Raw genomic sequence first — 21627 nt, forward strand, 5'->3', positions numbered from 1 at the left:
CAATCCAATGATAGCTTACTTCTAAGAGGTTCTGGGAAACCTTTCTGGTTCCAAGGTGCTAATGACAGGTACTGGTGGACTGATAGAAATCGTGTCCTTTTAGCTAGGAATGGAGTAACAGTGTCATGAAGTTCTTCGTAAGCTGGTCAAAACCTGTAGGAAATATTAATGGGCTGAGATTATTCTTGACAGAGGGCTAAATCAAATGGCAGAATTGATTTATGAATTACTTTGTCTGGAATAGTGTTAAAGAGAAAAAGGAAGTCTTCAACGGTACGACTGACAGATTGACTTCATTTTTGGGGGGGAGGACTTCTGATCATGGTTGCATACTTTTGCCTTCTGAGCCAAAGCTGGCATCATTTTCCTTTAAATAAGATCTTAATGCTTATATTTAATGAAGGTCCTAGTATTGTCTGGGGTTGTTTTTTTTTAACATTCTAACGTTCTCTATCGATCTTTCTGTTTCTTAAGTCGATATAGGATAAGGCATGGCTACAGAGCATAAAGCATTAAAACCAAACCAAGCAACTAACATAAAGCAAAAAGCAATTGCAGTGGTCCCAGGGTGCAGCACATTTTCAGAGATAAACCACCAGCCCACATTCTCTCTCTAAATATAGACTTTACTGATAATTGATTCATATGTTTGCATAGAATAGTCTTGGTCACCGAACTTGGAATTTTTGACATGGGTATTGCATCATCTTTTCCACCAGTATTCTTTATGCTCATTAAGCTATCCACTTATACCTTAATGTGCTCAATATATGTAAGCAGGAGATAAGGGACAGGCTTGAAGGTATCTGATGCCCTTGTAAAATCTTCAGCTGTGTGCCTCCCCTAAAGGGCTTAATGCCCTCCTCCCATGACCAGCATCTTACCTCCTTTTCCCTGCCCCTCCATATATAGCATCATCCTTTCATTCCCTACTCTATCCTCCAAAAGTGTTTAGCATCTCCCCTTCCCTTTTCTTACCCCCACCAAGGTGGCTAACATCTCTCCTTCTCTTAATTCCCTTCTCCCACACCTAGGTTGCCAGCATATTTTCATATCCCACCCCTCCCAAATGGCCAACATCTCCCCTTCTCTTACTCCCCCCCACACCTAGGTGGCCAGCATCTTTCTTTCATTTTTCCTTCATCCAGATGGCAAACATAGAACATGATGGCAGATAAAGGCCAAATGGCCCATCCAGTCTGTCCATCCACAGTAACCATTATCTCTTCTTCTCTCTTAAGAGATCCCATGTGTCTATCCCACGCCTTCTTGAATTCAGACACAGTCTCTGTCTCCACTACTCCTTCTGGGAGACTGTTCCATGCATCTACCACCCTTTCTGGGGACATGGAAGAAGGATAAAACCGAGGAAATTTGGAAAGAGCACAGGAAGCACCAAAAAGAATGTCACCGCATGGTCAGAACAGCAAAGAGAGAGTATGAAGAGAGACTTGCGAAGGAGGCACGGAACTTTAAACCCTTCTTTCGATATGTGAAGGGAAAGCAGCCGGCGAGGGAGGAGGTGGGACCCCTGGATGAGGGTGACAAGAAAGGAGTGGTAACAGAGGAAAAGGAAGTAGCAGACAGATTAAACACGTTCTTCTCGTCGGTCTTCACGAAAGAGGACATATCCAATGTTCTGGAACCGGAAAAATTCTTCAAGGGGGACCAAGAGGAAAAATTATCGTGCATGGAGGTAAGCCACGAAGACGTCCTCAAGCAGATAGATAGGCTAAGAACTGACAAAAATATCCGGGCCTGGACGGAATCCACCCAAGATACTAAAAGAACTTAGAGACGAAATAGCGGAATTACTGCAGCATATTTGCAACCTATCCTTGAAAACGGGTAATACCGGTAGACTGGAGGATAGCAAATGTTACACCTATCTTCAAGAAGGGATCCAGAGGCGACCCGGGGAATTATAGACCGGTCAGATTAACCTCAGTTACGGGGAAGATGGCCGAATCATTAATCAAGGAAAGTATCAATGAGCATATAGAAAAAAATAAGCTGATGAGAACAAGCCAGCATGGTTTCTGTACTGGAAGATCTTGCCAAACGAATCTGCTGCACTTCTTCGAAGGGATAAGCGAACATTTGGACAAAGGTGACCCCATAGAAATAGTATACCTGGACTTCCAGAAAGCCTTCGACAAGGTACCTCACGAGCGCCTACTAAGGAAACTGTGGAACCACGGGGTGGAAGGGGACATAAACCTATGGATCAGAAACTGGCTGGCGAACAGGAAACAGAGGGTAGGAATAAAGGGACACTATTCTGACTGGAAAGGGGTCACAAGTGGCATCCCACAAGTGTCAGTGCTGCTATTCAATATATTTATTAATGACTTGGAAACAGGGACAACGTGCGAAGTTATAAAATTTGCGGATGACACAAAACTCTCTGGCAAGGTTAGATCTGTAGAGGAATGCAAAGAACTTCAAAGGGACCTGAACAAACTGAGTGAGTGGGCAAATAAATGGCAGATGAGCTTTAATGTAGAGAAATGTAAAGTTATGCACATAGGGAAAGGGAACCCGATGTACAGTTACACGATGGGGGGGATAATATTGGGGAAAGGCAACCTAGAAAAGGACTTGGGGGGTTTTGGTGGATAAAACAATGAAACCGGCAGCACAATGCGCTGCGGCCTCAAAAAAGGCGAACAGAATGTTGGGCATTATCAAAAAAGGTATCACTACCAGAACCAAGGAAGTTATCCTCCCGCTGAATAGGGCGATGGTGCGACCGCATCTGGAGTACTGCATTCAGTTCTGGTCACCATACCTTAAGATGGATATGGCGATACTCAAGAGGGTCCAGAGAAGAGCAACAAAAATGATAAAGGGCATGGAAAACCTCTCATATGCTGAGAGGCTGGAGAAGCTGGGGCTCTTTTTCCCTGGAAAAGTGGAGACTTAGAGGGGATATGATAGAAACTTATAAGATCATGAAGGGTATAGCGAAGGTAGAGAGGGACAGATTCTTCAGATTGGCGGGGGCAACAAAAACTAGAGGGCACTCTAAAAAATTGAAGGGAGATAGGTTCAGAACAAATGCTAGGAAGTTCTTCTTCACTCAGAGGGTGGTGGACACCTGGAATGCGCTTCCAGAGGAGGTGGTAGAGCAGAGTATGACTTTGGCAAATTTGAACAAGTCTCTAGCCTCCATTGATAACCAGTGTAATGTTTGGTAGTAGGAACTGATGTGCTCCCATTTTTTCAAACCAAAAATCAATCGTACAGCTGAATTTTGTACAACTCGTAATCTTTTAAAAGTTTTGGGTTTTTTTTCTTTTTTTCTTTATAGATTTCAAATTACAGTTTTAAAAGTTTTCTTATAGGTACCCAGATAAATTATATTACAATAGTCAAGAATACTTAAAATAGATGATTAGACTAACATGCGGAATGATGCTGCATCAAATTATTGATGGTTTGGAGTTTCCATAAAGCCGAGAAATATCTTCTAACTAACAAGTCTGTATGTTGCTTCAAGGTGAGGTGCCGATCTAATATTACTCCCAAATTTTTATGGAGTGGTAAATAGTATAGTCAAAACCATTCAGATGTATCAAAGTGTCTTTAACATTATCATAGGGACTGGCAAAAAAAAATGTAGTTTTTTCAGAATTTAATTTTAATTTGAAATCAATCATCCATAGTTCAATCTGGTTTAAAATAACAGATCTTTAAGTCTGTCCCCATACACATTATGACGAAGAACACGCACCATTTTAGTAGCTTTCCTCTGGACCGACTCCATCCTTTATAAATCTTTTTGAAAGTGCGGCCTCCAGAATTGTACACAATATTCTAAATGAAGACTCACCAGAGTCTTCTTATACAGGGGCATCAATATCTCCTTTTTCCTACTGGCTTGTGAAGATGAGGACAGAGCTTGCAGAAATGGGGCAGGGACAGGGAAAGAACTCATGGGGACGGGAAAATGAGTTCCCACAGGGACGGGGAAAAATAGGTCCCTGTATCATTCTCTACTCCCTATTTCTAGGAGATCCTACAATAGGGATACCCCAATCAACATCTGGCAAATTAAAATCTCCTATTAGTAGTACTTCACCTTTTATAACTATATTTTTAATGTCTTCTATTAATCTCTGCCCACTTCTTCCATGTATGAGGAGGCCTGTATATCACACCAAGGTAAACATATTTTTCATTCCCTTTCCAGTTTGACCCAGAGCGCCTCTTCCTTATCCTGCAGATCCTGCAATTGTGTGACTTTAATATAATCTTCCACTTCCCTTCATTTTCTTGCTATCCTGTCTTTCCTGAACAGATTATAGCCTGGTATAACTATGTCCCGGTCATGGTCGTGTCTCCGTGGTCACCACTAAATCCAACTTAGCCTTTTCCATCATCACAGCCTCTAGATCTACAACCTTGTTTCTCATATACTGCTTTCCAGACATTACTCCTTTTACTCATTTGTGTAAAGGTATTTAGTGATTCACTTTCCTGAGGGCTTAAACTTGCCCAGGAGCTTTGATACCCTGCCCCAATTATTCTAGTTTAAAGCCCTCTTCAGTAGGTTAGCCAGTCTGCTGCTGAAGATACTTCTTCCCTTCTTTGATAGATGCATACTAGTGCTGCCCAATTCAGGGAAAATTTTTCGATTCGATTTAGCCTATTGAATTGATTTTTCGATTTGATTCGATTCACCTTGCCTGCCCAATTGGGTGTGTGTGTTTTTTTAATGGCCTTTACCCTCTCCAACCCTACGCTGGTACTGTAGTGTAAACAAAACAAAAAAGACTATTCCTATCTCTGTTATATCCTAGCTCACGCTCACTAACACCAGCTCTGGCAGGATACACATTTCAAAAATTGTAATCACAAAATGGACGGCGGGAAGCAGCAGCGGGCTGCGGCGGCAAGCTGGGTGGAGGGAGCAGAAGAATTGGCGGTAGGCCAGGCTTCGGAGGGAGGGAGGCAAACAGGCAGGCAGGCAGGCTGACTAGCTTTGGTGTGGCAGGGAGGGAGGGAGGTAGGCTGGCTGGCTGGCTTCGGAGGAGGGGGTGAGACAGAGGCTGGAAGGCAGTGAGGGGGACATAGGAAGGAGGAAGGAAGAAGAGAAAGGAAGAGAAGGGGGGGTTGTAAGCAGATTAGAAAGACTAGAGAGAGAAAGGCCTGGAGCAAAGGGGAAAGATAGGAGGCAGATGCAGGACTATGGGAGGTTCAGACAGGGGTAGAGACCCTGAGGAAGAACAGGGAGATGCAAGATCATAACAGAGGAGGGAGAGAGAGGGAGACCTGGAACAAAGGTACAAAGGAGAACTGACACTGGATCTGGGGAGGGTAACAGAGGGAAAAGAGAGAGACAGACCTGGACCCAAAGGGGATGAGGCTGGATTGTGGAAGAAATGTTGGATAAGAAAGAAAGATTGGATTCACAATCAGAAGGAAGTGCAACCAGAGACTCATGAAATCACCAGACAACAAAGGTAGGAAAAATGATTTTATTTTCAATTTAGTGATCAAAATTTGTCCGTTTTGAGAATTTATATCTGCTGTCTATATTTTGTACTATATTTGTCTATTTTTCTATAGTTACTGAGGTAACATTGCATATTTTAAAATCATCTGCCTTGACATCTTTGAAAAAAAACCCAAAACTCATAAATGATGATTGACATTTTCTCTGCGTATAATGTGCTTTGTTTTTTTAAAAAATTTATGTTGACCATTATGAATTAAAATAATATATTGTGTGTACATGAAAAATGAATGGAAGAAATTGGGGGCGTGGCTGGGGCAGGATTGGGGTGGGACTGAAAATTAATAGACGTCCCGTTTTGATGAAAAAAATAAATGGTCACGTTAGGTATGCCACTATGAGAGGGGCACGAGAGAGATGCTGTATGGGGGAGAAGGATATGAAAGAGAGATGCTGCTCGGGGGGGGGGAGGGTAGAGAGGCAAGGTTGGGGCGGGGCAGGACATGGGAGGTGGGGCATTATTGGGGAGGTGGGGGTGCAAAAACAAAAGTTGGTCCAGGGCACCATAACCTCTTGAGCCCACCCTGCTCCCCTTACACTATAAGGGGGTTATGGTGAGATGTGTACCTGGGCCTTTTTATGTGACGTTCACTGCTGAGACCCCTAAGGTGCCCCACTGCTCTGCTGGGATGTCTGTGTGGCCAGTCTACTAAAAATGCTGGTCCCTCCTTACATCACAATGGCTTGTTTTGCGTGGTTTTCTTTCGGATGTGTTTTTAAAAAAAATGGTTCAAAAAGATAGGTGCACTGAGTACAATGACCATTTTCAAAACAAAAAGACGATTTTCTGTTATGAAAATGGTCATGTTCACTACTGAATTTTCATGCATATTCTGCAAAACATCCAAACTTGGATTGGATGTCATATTGAAAAAGCCCTCCGTGTCTTTATAAAATAAACAAAAAAACCAGACACCTCCTTGCCCTATTAATTTAGGCACCCTGTTATACAAGTGACTATTTTAAGCTATTATTAAGATGGACTTGGGAAAATTCACTGCTTATTTCTAGGAAAAGCAGCATAAAATCTGTTTTACTCTTTGGGATCGAGCTAGGTACTTGGGTTGGCCACTGCTGGAAACAGGATACTGGACTTGATGGACCTTTGGTCTGTCCCAATATGGCAATGCTTATGTTCTTATGACTTTTCCAGCCCCTCTTGCCAGACAATTGCATTGTATCGATACATTAACCTGGCTCAAGAAGGGTTGTGGAACATTGTATGGTGAGAAGTATTTCCCAGACTTCCTACAGAGGTGTGTTCTGCATGTCACTGTTGAACCTATGTGTGAAAGATGCCTTGTTTTGTATGCATAAGGCATAGGAACCAACTTTTCAAAATGACTGTGGGAGGGGGGATAAACTCAATATAAATGACATCATCCCCCCAGAAGAATGTCACTGAGTGGCATACCTACCTGAATTGCCACCCAGAGCAGATCACCCCCATCCTCCAAGCACATGCTGTTGGCTCTGTTGGGCCGCTGCTCCTCCGTGGTCAACTTCCTGTTCCGGAACAGGGGACCAGCAGAGCCAACAGCGGTCCCATGAATGCCTAATGCACCCCCTTATTGCCTGTACCTGGGGCAGACCACACTCACCATTTAACCTAGGTATGCCACTAATGTCACTCGGGAGTGCTCAAGCACACACTGTACCCACAGAGCTGGTACCTATGGCATAGGATATACAAGACGTTACTTGCAGGGTGAAACTGTTGAGAGCACACACTGTACCCACAGAGCTGGTACCTATGGCATAGGATATACAAGACGTTACTTGCAGGGTGAAACTGTTGAGAGGATCAAATGTTGAAACCTAAACAGGAGGATCTTTGGCACACACACCCTTGGGTCATGACCTTTGATGTCAAGGCTGACCCTGCTTCTTCAGTAGCCACTAACCTTTCACAGAGAGCAGATGGGTTTCATGTGGGAAACAGCCTCCTTCTGAAATTTAAAGAGAGCCCATCTCATACATGACCTGAAGGTCGTTAATCTCCTGTCACTCCTGCCCTGGGAGAGGGTCAAGGAGGGAAGGATCTGTGCCAAGGATGTATGATTTAAAGCTCTTCACTATTCCACTCTCTTTATCCCTGTTGCATTGTATCCCGCACCCTAATCTATGCAGAGAGATCTCAGCTATAAAGTCCATTTCCAAATTAAAAATCAGAGGTGTTACTGTTAGAAATAGCATGTTGGGTGAAGCTATGGCTCCATTGATCCCAGCATCCTGTCTTTCATGGTTGGTATTCTGAAGTACTTCGCAGATCCGAAAGGGGCGAACCATTCCCTGTTGATCATTACCAGAAGCACAAGATGGTGATCCACTAATGCTCCCGTTTGAGACACTCAATGGATGTGTATTTTATGGGGTCCCAGTGTTAATACAATGAAGTGGCAGGGTGACCATGAGGTTATGAGTTGATCCCAATCCGGGCAAGTCACTTAATCCTTCTATTGCCCCAGGTACCATAGTTAGATTGTGAGCCAACCAGGACAGATAGGGAAAAGACTTCAGAGTACCTGGTGATTACTATTCAATGTATTGTAAACCACTTTGGGTGAATCTCTTCATGAAAAGGCAGTTAGTTAACACTGTGGATTATTTATTATCTTTGTATGCTGGTATAATATTAGGCTGCCTTATGACACAGAAGTAGAAATAGGAAACATATGGGCACAAGAGATTTTTGGCTCAGAAAATAACTAAACATTCCATGATTTATTTCCTTTTTTATTTCCATTTTTCCTTCTTTTCAGATTTTTCTTACAAAGTGAAATTGTTAGAACTGCCAGTGTAGTAACAAGAATAGCAAAAAGTCCTACAAAAACAAGTTGCTGGAAATGTTTGACAAACATTTAAGTAGTTCCTTTCCCCCCCCCCTTTTTTTTTTTTTTTAAGGTTTAAAAACAAAACGTAAAAACAAACCACCCTAAAGGCTGGATGTTGTTTTTCACTTTTGATTACAAAGTTAGCCACCTCACCCCGGTTAACCCAGAGAGGCGGATGATGTTTTTCTGCTCCCCCTAACAGATGCAGGAATTTGAGGTTCAAATGCCCCATTGCTTTCTCCTATACAGAGGCAAAACCAGGCCTGGATCAACTTCTCTGGGTTGACCTACAGTGAGATGACGCCAACTTTAGATGGAAGAAGAAAGAAAATGACTGGCCTGAAGCAGAGGATGTGGCAGATGACTGACTGCACACATCTTTCATTTTATATACAATCTACAGTAGATTCAGACAGGTTTCCAGACAGGTCTCACCATGAAATTTGGTTGCCAGTGAAGGCATGTATAACCCTACTTGGTTGGTTTTTTTTTGTGTGGGTGTGTGTTATGGTGGATTGTTGTTGTGTTGTGTTATGTTATCTTACGGTTAGACTTTGATATAATGACTTTCTGTGCTCCCTCTTATGCACATATACATATAGGCAGACAGTGAAACAGAAAACAAAGCAGAGTTCAGCCACATAAACCCAGCCAACAGCTGCATATCTTTATTACAAAAATATTATTAAAAATAATAATTACAAAAATAACTTGTGAGTTTTGGCCCTTCCCCTTCACCACATTTTAACTGGAGGTTTTCTGCTCCAAAATGACACAGGACTTTTTAAAAAAAAAAGTTCACTGTACATCAGTAGATCCACTGTACTGGAGTTCCCTGTTACAGAACCCCCGCTGCTTTCTCCGGCATCTTTTCCATCGTTTCTTTTCCTTAAATTTTAAACCATCATCTTTTCTCTAATAAATGCACTGAGATATTGGGGATGAGCATGAAAGATGCTGGAGCTCGTTGGGCACAAAGCCAATATGATACAGATGCATTTCCTGTAACTGGCAACCATTCACTATGTCTGACTGATGTGCTTTAGCTCACTTTTCAGCGCATGACTGGTGTGGCCTTTATTCAGAGCTGGGGGATGTTGTGGAGTCCATTTCATCTGCCTCCTGCTCCTGGGGGGAGACAGGTTGACCTCCTTTAACGCGCTTCCACTTCATTCTTCGGTTTTGGAACCAAACTTTTACCTGGAAAGGGGAATAAAGGGGGCATTACTTGATGGCTTACTATGAGCTTTTCATAATGCATTTCCTAGTACTTCCTGTCTTTCCTGCTTTTCTGTTTATTCTCTATTAGAAAAAGCTCCAGAGGTGGTACACCATGATGGCACACCACCCCCCATAGAAGGGGCCAATTGGAATCTTAGGCCACTCCCAGTGCATCCTAGAATGCACTGGGAGATGGACCCAACATTCAGGTTGGCCCAGGTGCATAAGGCCCCTCCTTAGGGAAGGGGCAGTCCCGGCATTCCTTCAAAGGTGGGCCTGCCAACTGGACGCATGCAGGATCTGTCCAGTCGGCCAATGAAAACAGATTAGAGGTGGTTGTGGGGGAGGTCTTGGTGGGGGTGGGGGTGATCTTTCAGGGGAGGGTGGAGGGGACCGGGGGGTGGGGTGATGAACTTTCAGGGGTGGGGGCCAGCTTTAGGGATGGTGGTAGTGAGCTTTCGTGGGGAGGACATCGGCGGGAGGGATTGGGTATCCCTCCTGCTGGGGGAACATTGTTGGGGGGTGTCAGCAGGAGGGACTGGGCATTTCTCCTTGTCACAAGCCCGATTACTCTAACAGTCTTGTGCCAGTTAGAAACCTCAGAAACCACCCTGTTAAACTGGTTAGGGCTGACCATTATGTCCCTGCAGTACAGGACTATGAAGTTCAGGCTGAAACCAGACAGAACTTTGAGCATAGTCTGGAGAAAACAGGTTTGGTCCCTTTAAGAACTCCCAGCTTGAGATTGCTGACCAAACAGGCTGAAAAGCAGCCTGAGCTGCAGAGAGCCCTTCCCCCGTGCAGGGCTGGGCGTGGCACCACAGCTCTGCAGCACTTAGAGAGCTGGTTGTCCCAAAGAAAGAGGCAGCCTAGGGAAGCTCCCATGTTGGAGGAGCCTCCACCTTCTCAAGGACCAGCAGATGTGGAAATGCAAAGCCCAGAGGCAGAGGAGGAATTCCAGAGGAACCAGAGGCCATGGACTGGAATGCTCTGCCAGAACTTGCTCTTCCAGAGGTAATGGAAGTAAGCTGATTTAACTGTGTGCTTGCTTTGAAAATATTTTTTTTCTGATTTTTGGGTTTTGGCTGCCTTACTGCTGGGAGAACTAATCGCCTCCGGAAATATTTTCTGAAATTGTCACTATTGTGAAAGGTGAATGGACTGTGTTTGCTGGGAAGGAATACTGCTAGCAAATTGTTTTGTTGTTTGAAAGTTTTTTTTGATCCAAGATGGCTGCCGCTGCAAGCAGGGGCTTGGCTGCAGTTAGCTAGAGATAGTGATGTCCTTCCTGGAGCTGTAAAAACCCTGAAGGTTGGGGGCAGGATTTGCCCAACATCTATGTAGTTGGTTTTGAGGGTTAATATTTTTGCTCTTTGCTTTGACAAGGGGCTGATTTGGCAAATCTACCAACCTTCTGCTCCTTAATTGCTGGAAAGGAGAGAAGATCTGCAGCATCGCAAACTTATAAGTTTTGTGTTTGGACTAAAGACTGCTTGATACTAAATTGTGCTTTGTCCTGTTGTTGCCACTATGTAGTAGGACTTACCTGGGACATAAGCTGAACACCTGGGGAGTTAGCCAGACCAGGCTGGTGAGTGCAACATTGTTTTGTTACTATTATAGTTGCTGTTACTTTTGGATTTATTTTTTCTTTTTCCGCATTTTGTTTTTTTGCCAAGACTAAATTGGATTTCATTCTTTTGACTACTTACCTGTGTGATAGTATCCTGACTCTTGCACACTGGGGTTAGCTCTCCACTACAGGGACTTCCTCCCTCTTGGGGAAGCACGCCGGGGCTAGATAGTAGTCGTGTGCCGGTCCCTGCCTTGCTCTAAGGGACGGCCACGCTACATCCTGCCACCAATCATTGTGGAGGGTTTGGAGGGATCACGGCAGGTAAGATTGTCCATCTCTCCTGCCAGCGAATATTTTTTTTTTTTTGGGGGGGGGGGGTCATGGCAGCTTTGGGCAGGAGGGAGTGGGCATCCTTCTTACCGAAATCATTACGGGGCGGGAGAATGGGTTGCCTGGCCCGCTGAGCTGATCATGACAGCCGCGATCAGCTCTGTGGCCTGATCCAGAACTTATACCTGTTTTGAGTTGGTCTAAGTCAAAACAGGTATAAGTTCTATCTAGGCAACCTGTCAAAGATTTTGATTATGGCTGCCGGACAACTAAGTCTACTCTCCCCTTCAAAAACACCCCTTTTCACTCTGGGCGTACAGAGGCAGGGAAAAGGCATAAACTGGTTTTAGATACGACTAAAACCCTGTTTGTTTATTGGTATTGGACAACCTGTCTTTTTGATTGTCCAAGTACCAATATAGGCGGGTTTTTAGACATATTTATTTTTTGATTATGAGCCCCATATTGAATATATTTCGTGTTTTGGGTTTAAGGTCAGATTGATATATGTGGATAGTTCTTATACATATTTATTAGGGATATTCGGAAGATCAAACGAACTATGGGGAGAAGTCATTAGAAGGACCAGTTTAAATGCTAAACAAGAGTTTCTAAAACTTGGTCCCTTGGATCCTTGACTAGATCTGGTTTACAAGATCACACAAGCAAAATATTAAAATGAACTGGACACTGGTGAAGAGTCTGTCAAAACAGCTTATAACTACCTGACATGAATCTTCTGAGGCACAAACATAGCTGAGAGCAAGCAAGTCATTGTTTGGGAATTCCTGGATGTGATATACCTAAGTACCAGTAAGTGCTTGCTGCCTAGAAATTACTTAGCTGTACTTAGAGGATGTAGAGCAATGATATCAAATTCAAACTCTTTGCAGGGCCACATTTTGGATTTGTAGGTACTTGGAGGGCCTCAGAAAAAAATAGTTAATGTCTTATGAGAGAAATGACAATTTTGCATGAGGTAAAACTCTTTATAGTTTATAAATCTTTCCTTTTGGCTAAGTCTTAATAAGAATATTGTCATTTATAGCTAACGAGACATATGATCAAGAAACTGTTTTATTTTACTTTTGTGATTATGCTAAACATACCGAGGGCCTCAAAATAGTACCTGGCGGGCCGCATGTGGCCCCCAGGCTGCAAGTTTGAGACCATTGATGTAGAGTGATTTGATGACAACCCTAAGTCAGGGATTCTCAACCCAGTCCTTGGGATACACATAGCCAGTCAGGTTTTCAAGATACCAAAATGAATATGCACTAGAATAGATTTACATGCAAATTTATTTCATGCATATTCAGTGTGGATATCCTAAAAACCTGACTGGATGAGTGTGTCCCAAGGACTGGGCTGAGAACCTCTACCCTAAGACAAATTGAGTCAGTCCTGGTTTTGTCTCTGTGGCCATTCAATTTTTTTGTTAAGAGAAATCTAGACTACATCACTCTGCATAGAATGGGTCACAGGACGTGGACCTAGTACAGGGACAATATTTCAGATTAAAATATGGCTGGCTCCAGGCAACTAGTTATGCCCATATTCTCCCGCACCAAAAAAACAGGGTATATCATGGAGATGAATTTTGCATCAATTGTTCCAGAACTGAAAATATTCCACATCCACCATTTCTTCCTTCCATATTTCAGCATAATCAAAAATGCAAGCCAACCTGTTACAAACAAATGCAAATAACTAACTAACAGATATGACTTGTGGCTCTCGAAATCCAGCTGTGGTGAGATTGGAGCTCCTCAGTACAGAATTTGGGAGCTACCCATTCTCCTGCTGGAGATCTAGGTAGAGAAGGTGGCATGAGACTGGTTGGGGACACAATAGAAGGAGGTTCCAAAGCATTAAGAAAATAAAATAAAAAGCTCCAGTGACTCTGTGGGTTTAATTTCCAGGTCAGATCATCCGCTCCCTGGGTCTGCTGGAGCTGATGAGGTTGTGGAGGCAGAGTTCCCAGCCAGGGTTGGGAAGAGTTTCAGCCATCACCAAACAGCACCACCTAGTGACTGGACTTGCAGTTCATGTTAGCTGGGTTCTGGTGGGAATGGATGAGGATGGCTCCTGCCCAAGACTAGGTGGAAGCTTATAAAAGGAGCCAAACTCCCCAGGTCATTGTGCATGAAGGCTCATGGCACCATACCCCACTATAGGCCAGTATTGATTAAACAGGAAGTCCGAAGAGTAGAAGACAGCAGCTACTTCCAAAAAGAAACATATACACCCCTGGATTCTATAAATGGCACTGAGAGGTGGATTGTTTACAAAAATTGGATAGCTCTAAGTTTAATAGATGTTGGCATTGTCACCTTGAAGCAGGGACTTTAGATCATTTACTGTTCTATTGTACATTTATTTTGGCTTTTTGGAATTCAATATGGGGCCAAATAAATTGTTTGTTAGAAAATCCGGTGGCGTTATTATATGATACTGTATTATTTGGCATGTCAATGAGAGCTAAGAACCAAATATCTTCAAAAAATAATAAGCTTTACTTATCATGACAGGAGTTGCCATACAACAGATTACAAGTAATTGGAAGAATTGGGAAAGAATGAATTATAGTTTTTGGTGGAACTCTTTGTGTCATATATATAAAATGGAAAAGGTAATAGTTACGCAGCAGGGGTATTTAAGAAAATTTCAGGATGTTTGGGAGCCTTTAACAAATTATTGTAAAGATTAGATACCATTTTTTCCCTTATTAGTACATGTCCAAGATGGGAGGGGAGGTTGAAGGTGGTCTTTATATAATTGTAAAAAATATTAGGAAATATTTTATTATATGAAATATCTGTTATATTTTGTTGGGGAAAGGTGGGGAGGGAGGGTGTAAAACTTTTTAAATGGATAATTGAAGAATAGTAAGTGCTATATTTATGTAAAATTGTTTTGATGTTCTGAAACACTTATTGTGAGTTTTAAAATGAATAAAGATTATTTTTAAATAACCAAAAAGTTGGGCGCAGATCCAAAATGTTCGCATCTTAATTAGCCAAAGAGCCATTGACTAGCAATTAATTGATGGGAACAATCAATTATTGGAGTTAATTGGCAATAATTGGGATTTGTGCACACATCTGTCTTAAATTCCCCAATTCTCAACTCAAACGGGGGCAGGGGTTGGCTGCTGGCTTTTACACCAGGTTTCAGCTGGCATGAATACTGGCACCCAATATTTAGTGCAGGAATTGGTTGTAATGGCACTCAACAATTTTTCTATACCATTTCTAGAATGCCCCCCCCCCCTACAAAGACTGAATGACATTGTAGAAATTATTTCATTTAGCGGGAATAAACCAAAAGATTCTGTTCCTGATTTACCTGTCGCTCAGTAAGATCCAGGTTCACAGCTATTTCGTACCTCCGAAGTCTGGTTAAATAATTATGGTGCGCAAACTCAGCTTCCAACTCTCGCAGCTGCTCTTTGGTGAAAGCTGTTCTCTCCTTCCTCGCCTTGCTGTGTGGTTCAGGCTTGGTACTGGCATCCTGATGGTCTAGAAGAAACATAAGAAGTCTTCAGGGAAGAGATTCCTAGCTCTCACCTACTCTTTGCCGCTTTCTATTTCTTAAAGCCGTTCTTTTCCTTTCATTCTGATTTTTATTGCAGTAATAATTTCAGCTATGCCCACCAGGATGAATTTAAGAGAGTTAGGGGTGACGCTGTGTTGGCTGCTATTAGAGCCCCAAGTAGACATCAGAGAGCTGTGTGTAAAGCATGAATACAACAGAAAAGTGCAGAGAATGACATGGGGACAGAATTTGTTCCCATCCACATGGTTAACTGCGGGAAACCATCTTCATGTCGTTCTTTAAGGAGAGATGGAAGAACCTGAGTATGAATGGGTACAGACACTGACTCTCAAGCCTTGCATTGAAGAATGCTGGTGTAGAAGGACTGAAGTTGAGATAAGACACTAAAGAATGACAGTCTCTAGTATCCAGAACAGATATTGTGATGTCATAATGCCTCATTCCACCAATGCCTAAGAGTCAACCTCATCAGTGATGTCACAATGGCCTGACTGCCCTATACTTGGCTCACATAAAAATCAGAGTATGAATGGGCCCAGCCACTGACCCTCAAGCCTTGCATTGAAGAAGGCTGATGTAGAAGGACTGAGGTTGAGGTGATAGACACTAAAGAATGACATGGGATGGTTTCCCATGAGGACGGGGACATCTCATTCTCTAAGTCAGACCACCATCAGAGCATCACACTGTTACACATAATATAGGCTTAAATCACAGACTTGGAGAGAAAAAAAATTTGTTTTGAAATCTTGATTTGTGTAGTATTTTGTATATTCTTCTCGTCTCCCCACCTCCCTACCAAAAGAGGTAAGAAAACAATAAGCTTTTATTTTGAGGTACCTGGTGGTCTACAACGCAGATAAATCATAGCAATACTCAGTTACAGTCTATCTTGTAGACAGGTATTTTTTGAAATGAAAATGAAGGACACTGGCAAAACGAGACAACTGAGTAAAAGAAAAAATATTCCGTACAGAAACCGCTCGCTGCCTTTATTTAAAAAAGGTTATAACAGTTTCCTGAAAAGTTGAGAGCCAGACTTGAATGTATGATGTAATTCCTAAACCTCTACCCTGGGACAGCTTTCAATGACCACTCGAGCCCTCTGCCAGGACTGTTTAGTCTGACCTCATATATTCATTAATTTTTGTGGTTCAGTTCTATTACAGAGAAAAAGAATAGGTAGCAGCTTCTCCACCGTGTGATTTTTATTTTTTTTTTTTGCTCTTCAGACAAAGTTCTCGCCAGTTGGATTACTAACAAAAGTGGTGTCTTGTTGCAACTGGCCGCTGCTTCCTCAGGCCTTTCCTGAAAGAAAAGCTTATATAAAAAATTTAAAAAAAAAGTGGGGAGGGGGAGAAGGAAGATGGAATCTGTGAATAGAGTGAGCATTCACTGGAATAGAAAACCACAGTGGAAAAAGGCCATAATTTTGACAGAGACCACATGTTGTCTAGGCTTGGAAGCCAGCCAGCACTGAAGAGTATGAACTCTCAGGCTTCGTTTTGGGTTGGGGGTGGGGAGTCTGTGAGGAAACACATTTCTGCAACTTTCTGGACCATTTCTCCAGCAACATCCTTCTGAGGGTGGGCGATTTTGACAGCGATGATGCCACTGAGACCATTTAGGCCTCAAGTTGTATACCTATCAACGCTGGAAACTGAGGTCATTTTATCAAACGGAGACGGAGGCGTGGAAAAGCCGGTAGCAGCAACATATCAAGTTAGTCTAAGTGCTTTTGCAAGAGTTGAAAGAAAAATGGGAAATAATGTCTGTTGTAAAGCAATATTGACTTGGTGGGGAGGGTCAAGGGATCAGGGTTAACACTGAAATTTTGGAGAAAAATTTCAGCTTGTATGCACCCTAGCTCAGGGGTGGGCAATTACAGTCCTCGAGGGCCACAACCCAGCTGGGTTTTCAAGATTTCCACAATGAATATGTGTGAGATTGATTTGCATGTATGGCTTCCATTGTATGCAACTAGATCTCGTACATATTCATTGTGGAAATCCAACTGGGTTGTGGCCCTCAATCCCTGATCTAGCTGGCTTCTAATTACTTAGCTCCTGTTTTCTCTCCCCCTTCCACCATCACCTCCAGTTCAGTCTATAGAATGTCAATCAGTCCTGGTATTTTAAGTTGCATATATGGATGTGGAATTCTGACTTCTCTAGAAAAAGCAATAACTGCATTTTCACATGAGTATGAGGAAAAAGCAGGAGTGGCTTATCGTATATACTCGAACATAAGATGAGATTTGGGGGCCAAAATAATGGCCCAAAAAGGAGAGTCTTGGTTTATATTTGAGTCCTCCGGTCTGTGCCCGCCCTCTGTCCCCTCCTGCACCTGTTGCAGGCCTCCTATGAGTCTGTCTGAAGCCCTGGTGGTCCAGCGATGAGCCAGGACAGGAGCTGTCCCGTCCTGTCCCGGCTGACTCTAAACCACCCCGCCTCCCTCCCACCTCCCTGATCCTTGCAGACCTTAACTTTAAAGCCCTGGTGGTCTAGTGGGAAAGGGCAATCTTCCCATGCTCCTGCCCTATGAGATCTTTGATCAAAAATGCCTGCTATGAGTTCCTGATGCAGTATCGCAAGTTCCCATGGTCTCACTTCTGCCCCACTTCACTGCTAGTCCACGAAAGCTTTAAAGGTAAGGTCTGCAAGGGTTAGGGAGGTGGGATGGTTTAGAGTCAGCCTGGACAGGATACAGGAAGGCTCACCACTGAACTACCATGGCTTCCGGCAGGCCTGTAGTGGACATCTGGGGCTGGGTGAAAGGCAGGGCACATGAATATCACCCCCCCCCCTTTATATTCAAGTCCATCTTTTTTCCTCCTTTTTGGGGGGTAACAAGGTTACCTCAATTTATATTCGGGTCAGTTTATATTCAAGCTTGTTTGGACTGATGTGGGTGAGATGAAATTCCTAGTTGTCCAAACCTTATTTCAGGTCTAGAATGCAGAGGAAATTCACCAAGGGAATTCCTTGTACGCATTAAGTTTGTAAAACCATATTTTAGGACCTTGGGAACAGCATTTCAGCAGGGCAGAATTTTCATTTGCTGGGTGGTGTGCCATGTCAGTGGTGGCATTGTTGGTGGGTCATAGAATCCAGAGCTGTGAAGCTGAAGACAAACTGCTTGTACAGTATTTTTTTTTTTTTAATTCAATTTTCTATCCCATTCTCCCAGAAGAGTTCAGAACGGTTTACATGAATTTATTCAGGTACTCGAGCATTTTTCACTGTGTGTCCCGATGGGCTCACAATGTACCTGGGGCAATGGGGGGATTAAGTGACTTGCTCAGGGTCACAAGGAGCAGCGTGGGTTTGAACCCACAACCCCAGGAGGCTGAGGCTGAAGCTTTAACCACTGTGCCACACTCTCCCCTACATTAGATTTTTAATTCCATTTTTTTATGGTATGGAAACATCTGCCCCTCCTGCTGGCTTAACCATTTGCCCATAATCACAAGAACAAGGTCTGAGTCAACGCTTTAGAGCCTTGCAAGAAATCTACTACTACAACTACTATTTATCGTTTCTATAGTGCTGAAAAAATCTAGACAGACAGTTGAGGGGGTGGGGAATGGAATTTAAAACAAAAAGGGGTAGATTCAAGAAAAGGCGCCTAAAAATAAGAATAGCTATACTAGGTCAGACCAATGGTCCATGTAGCCCAGTATCCTGTTTCCAACAGTGACCAACCCAAGTCACAAGTACCTGGCAGAAGCCCAAATGATAGCAACAATCCAGATCTGAGACTGTGATGTCATAGTGCCTCATTCCTCTAATGCCTAAGAGCAGGGTTGATGTTAAGGGAGGGCAAACAGGGCAGCTGCTCTGGGCCCCACAGTCCCGGCATCTGTTCCCTTGGCCCATTTCCCTCCCTTCCCCTCACCTTCGCAGTCACCTTTCCAAATCACAGCACGGCAACCATTTTCATAAGTTGCAGGTGGCTGCTCGGCGATCCGCCAAGGCCAAAACAGGAAGTTGTATCAGAAGGAAAGTTTTGGGTTGGGTAACCACCTGCAACTTATGAAAACGGCTACCACACTGGGGTCCCACTAAAAAAGAAAACTGTAATTTGGAAAGGTGTCTGCGAAGGTGAGGGGAAGTGGAGGGGGGGAAATGGGCCTAAAGGGGAAGAATTTGAGTGGCACTTGAGCTTTATTATGTGCCATCAGGAGCATGTGGGGAAAGCAGCTGCAGCAGTGGGGAAGTGAGGGGGCAGGCTACTGGATAGAATTGGGGTGGGGGGGCAGGATACTCGATGGAATTGGGGGTGGAAGGAGAGAGAGGGAGCAGACGGTGGAAGTAGAGTAAGGGGACAGAGAGAAGAGGGCAGACATTGGATGTCAGTGGGGAGGGAAGATAGGGGAAGCAGATGCTGAATGAAAGTGGAGAGAGAGGGCACATACTGGATAGAAGGAGAGGATAAAAAGGCACATGCTGGATGGGGGAAAAGGATAGAGTTAGTGAGACACTGGAGGAGGTGAAGGAAAGGGGTGGCAAGTTGTAGGTAGATACAGTGAAAAGAGGGAAATTGAGGACAGAGGTAGAAAATAAATTGAGAAGGAAGAGCAGGAAAGTAAAGGGAAGAGACAGAGAAGGAGATACCAGACCTGGGGGGAGAAAAGGGGGAAGAAGAAAGATACCAGGGGAGGAAGTGAGAAGAGAGAGATGCTAAAAACCATTGGGGGGAGGGGGGAGAAGGAAAAAGATGGATGCCAGACCAGTGGGGGTGGGGAGGGAAGGAGACAGATGCCATACCATGGGGAGAGCGGAGGGAAGAAGCTGGATGCCAGACCACTTGGGGGGGGGTACACAGTTTTTGGAAAGAGCATAGAAAGACAGCACATACCATACAGAAGTGGCAGAGAGAGGGCAAACTGGATGGAAAGAAGAGAATGACAAGAAGATGAGGAAAGCAGAAACCAAACAACAAAAGATAGAAAAAATTTTTTTATTTATTTTTTGCTTTAGGATAAAGCTGTGTTGATAAACAGAAACAGAAATAAGGTGATCCTTTTATTGGACTAATTTTAATGCACTTTTGACTAGCTTTCAGAGACCAAAGCCCCCTTGTTCAGGTCAGGACAGGATATTGTAACAGCAGTAAACTTTACTGACTTTGAGCACCCCCAATATTGAGCAAACGCCTTGAATGTGTCCAGGGAGGGCTAATTTCCATTAGGTCTAACAACTCCCCAATTATTTTGAAAAGTCGGCTTCTATGCAGTAGCATAGTATGGGGGTACGGGGCAGGCCTCTCCAGGCATAGTCTTCCTCATGGCGCTGGCACCCCTCCTGCTCTCTGCTGCCCTTTCCCACTCCCCCTGCTGCGTGTGCACCCCAACCCTTCCTCCCCATACCTTTTTTAACTTCAACGCGAGCCACAAACTTGCTGCTCACGTCAGCTTCAGTGCTCTCTCTATGTCACTTCCGGGACCCGCACCTAGGAAGTGACATCAGAGAGAGCCCTGAAACCGATACAAGCAGCAAGTTCGTGGTTGCTCACACTGAAAATAAAAAGGTACAGGGAAGGGTGCCACTCACTCACGCTACGCCACTGCTTCTATGACAGATGTTCTGTACATCTGGTATGCTCTACAGAAGCAAAGGAAATAGACTTTGTATTTTTACATGTGATATGTTTTAATGTATGATTACATTCAATAAACTTTATTGGTTCTAAGGTTGATGTGCTCAGTCTCTTCCCCACAAGGAATCTAAAAAAAAAACTCTGTGGAGGAAGTGATGTTCAAGATCTGCACAGAGTTTCCCCTCAATTTGTTTTTAGTTGTTAATTCACGTGCTTTCGTATCAGGACCTTTAGGACCCCTGAAGAAGACTGTATTGCCAGACATTTATCACCATCACAAATCTCATGACACACACACACACCAGTTGCTGTATACAAGTGGTCCAATGTAAGCTGTTATATCTCCAGATCCAAACTGCTCTAACTATGTTACTATGTTAGAGCAGTTTACATGAGCTTCTCTAATGATGTTACAATAAAGAGTTAACATGGTGACAGTCCACTACTAATGATGGAAGCAGTAAATAAAACCACTTTCTATAGACTGTAAAAAAAACATTAAGGGTGGATGGGGCAACCGTCAAAACAAGGTAGGATTTGTAGTTGGAGCATGGATTCAAGAAAGCTTTTCCCCTTCCATCCCCAAAGTCCAAAATTTCCCTTCTGCAATATGGTGGAAATCTTAGCATAATGAAGAGTTGTGCTGTTTCTACAGGAAGCAGTATTTCATCGATGCATGAGAGGTCAAACAGGGTCAGACCCAAGGCCCAGCACGCCCAGCACGCCACCTCTTAAAGCAGGAGGTAGAGGAGGGGGAGGATAGGAAATGGGACATGTGCAGAGCAGTTGAGCCCTGTTGCATCTTTCCACTTTCTCACAGTCAGCCCTAAAGCTAAGGTGATACCTGACTTCTCATAGAAACAGAGAACACTGAAGGCAGATAAAGACCATATGGCTTATCTAGTAGAGATGTAAGTAGAGGTGCTTTGGATGTCGTTTTCACCGATGTGAGGCCTCTTATGCAATACTGACTGGTGTAAAAACGT

The 21627-nt window shown here is 43.5% G+C and overlaps 1 protein-coding gene across 1 annotated transcript in view; it reads right to left on the reverse strand.

Annotated features, from left to right (window-relative positions):
- Positions 1-8987: 8987 nt before the first annotated feature.
- Positions 8988-21627, reverse strand: part of MEOX1 (mesenchyme homeobox 1) — a 41705-nt gene continuing 29065 nt past the window's right edge. Inside the window, exons 2-3 of the mRNA XM_033919023.1 lie at positions 14831-15003; positions 8988-9555 (exon numbers count right to left, since the gene is read on the reverse strand). Coding sequence (XP_033774914.1) covers positions 9433-9555; positions 14831-15003 — 296 coding nt within the window. The 3' untranslated portion in view covers positions 8988-9432. The remainder of the gene's footprint in view (positions 9556-14830; positions 15004-21627) is intronic.

Source organism: Geotrypetes seraphini, chromosome 13 (assembly GCF_902459505.1).
Source record: "Geotrypetes seraphini chromosome 13, aGeoSer1.1, whole genome shotgun sequence".
Lineage (NCBI taxonomy): Eukaryota > Metazoa > Chordata > Amphibia > Gymnophiona > Dermophiidae > Geotrypetes > Geotrypetes seraphini.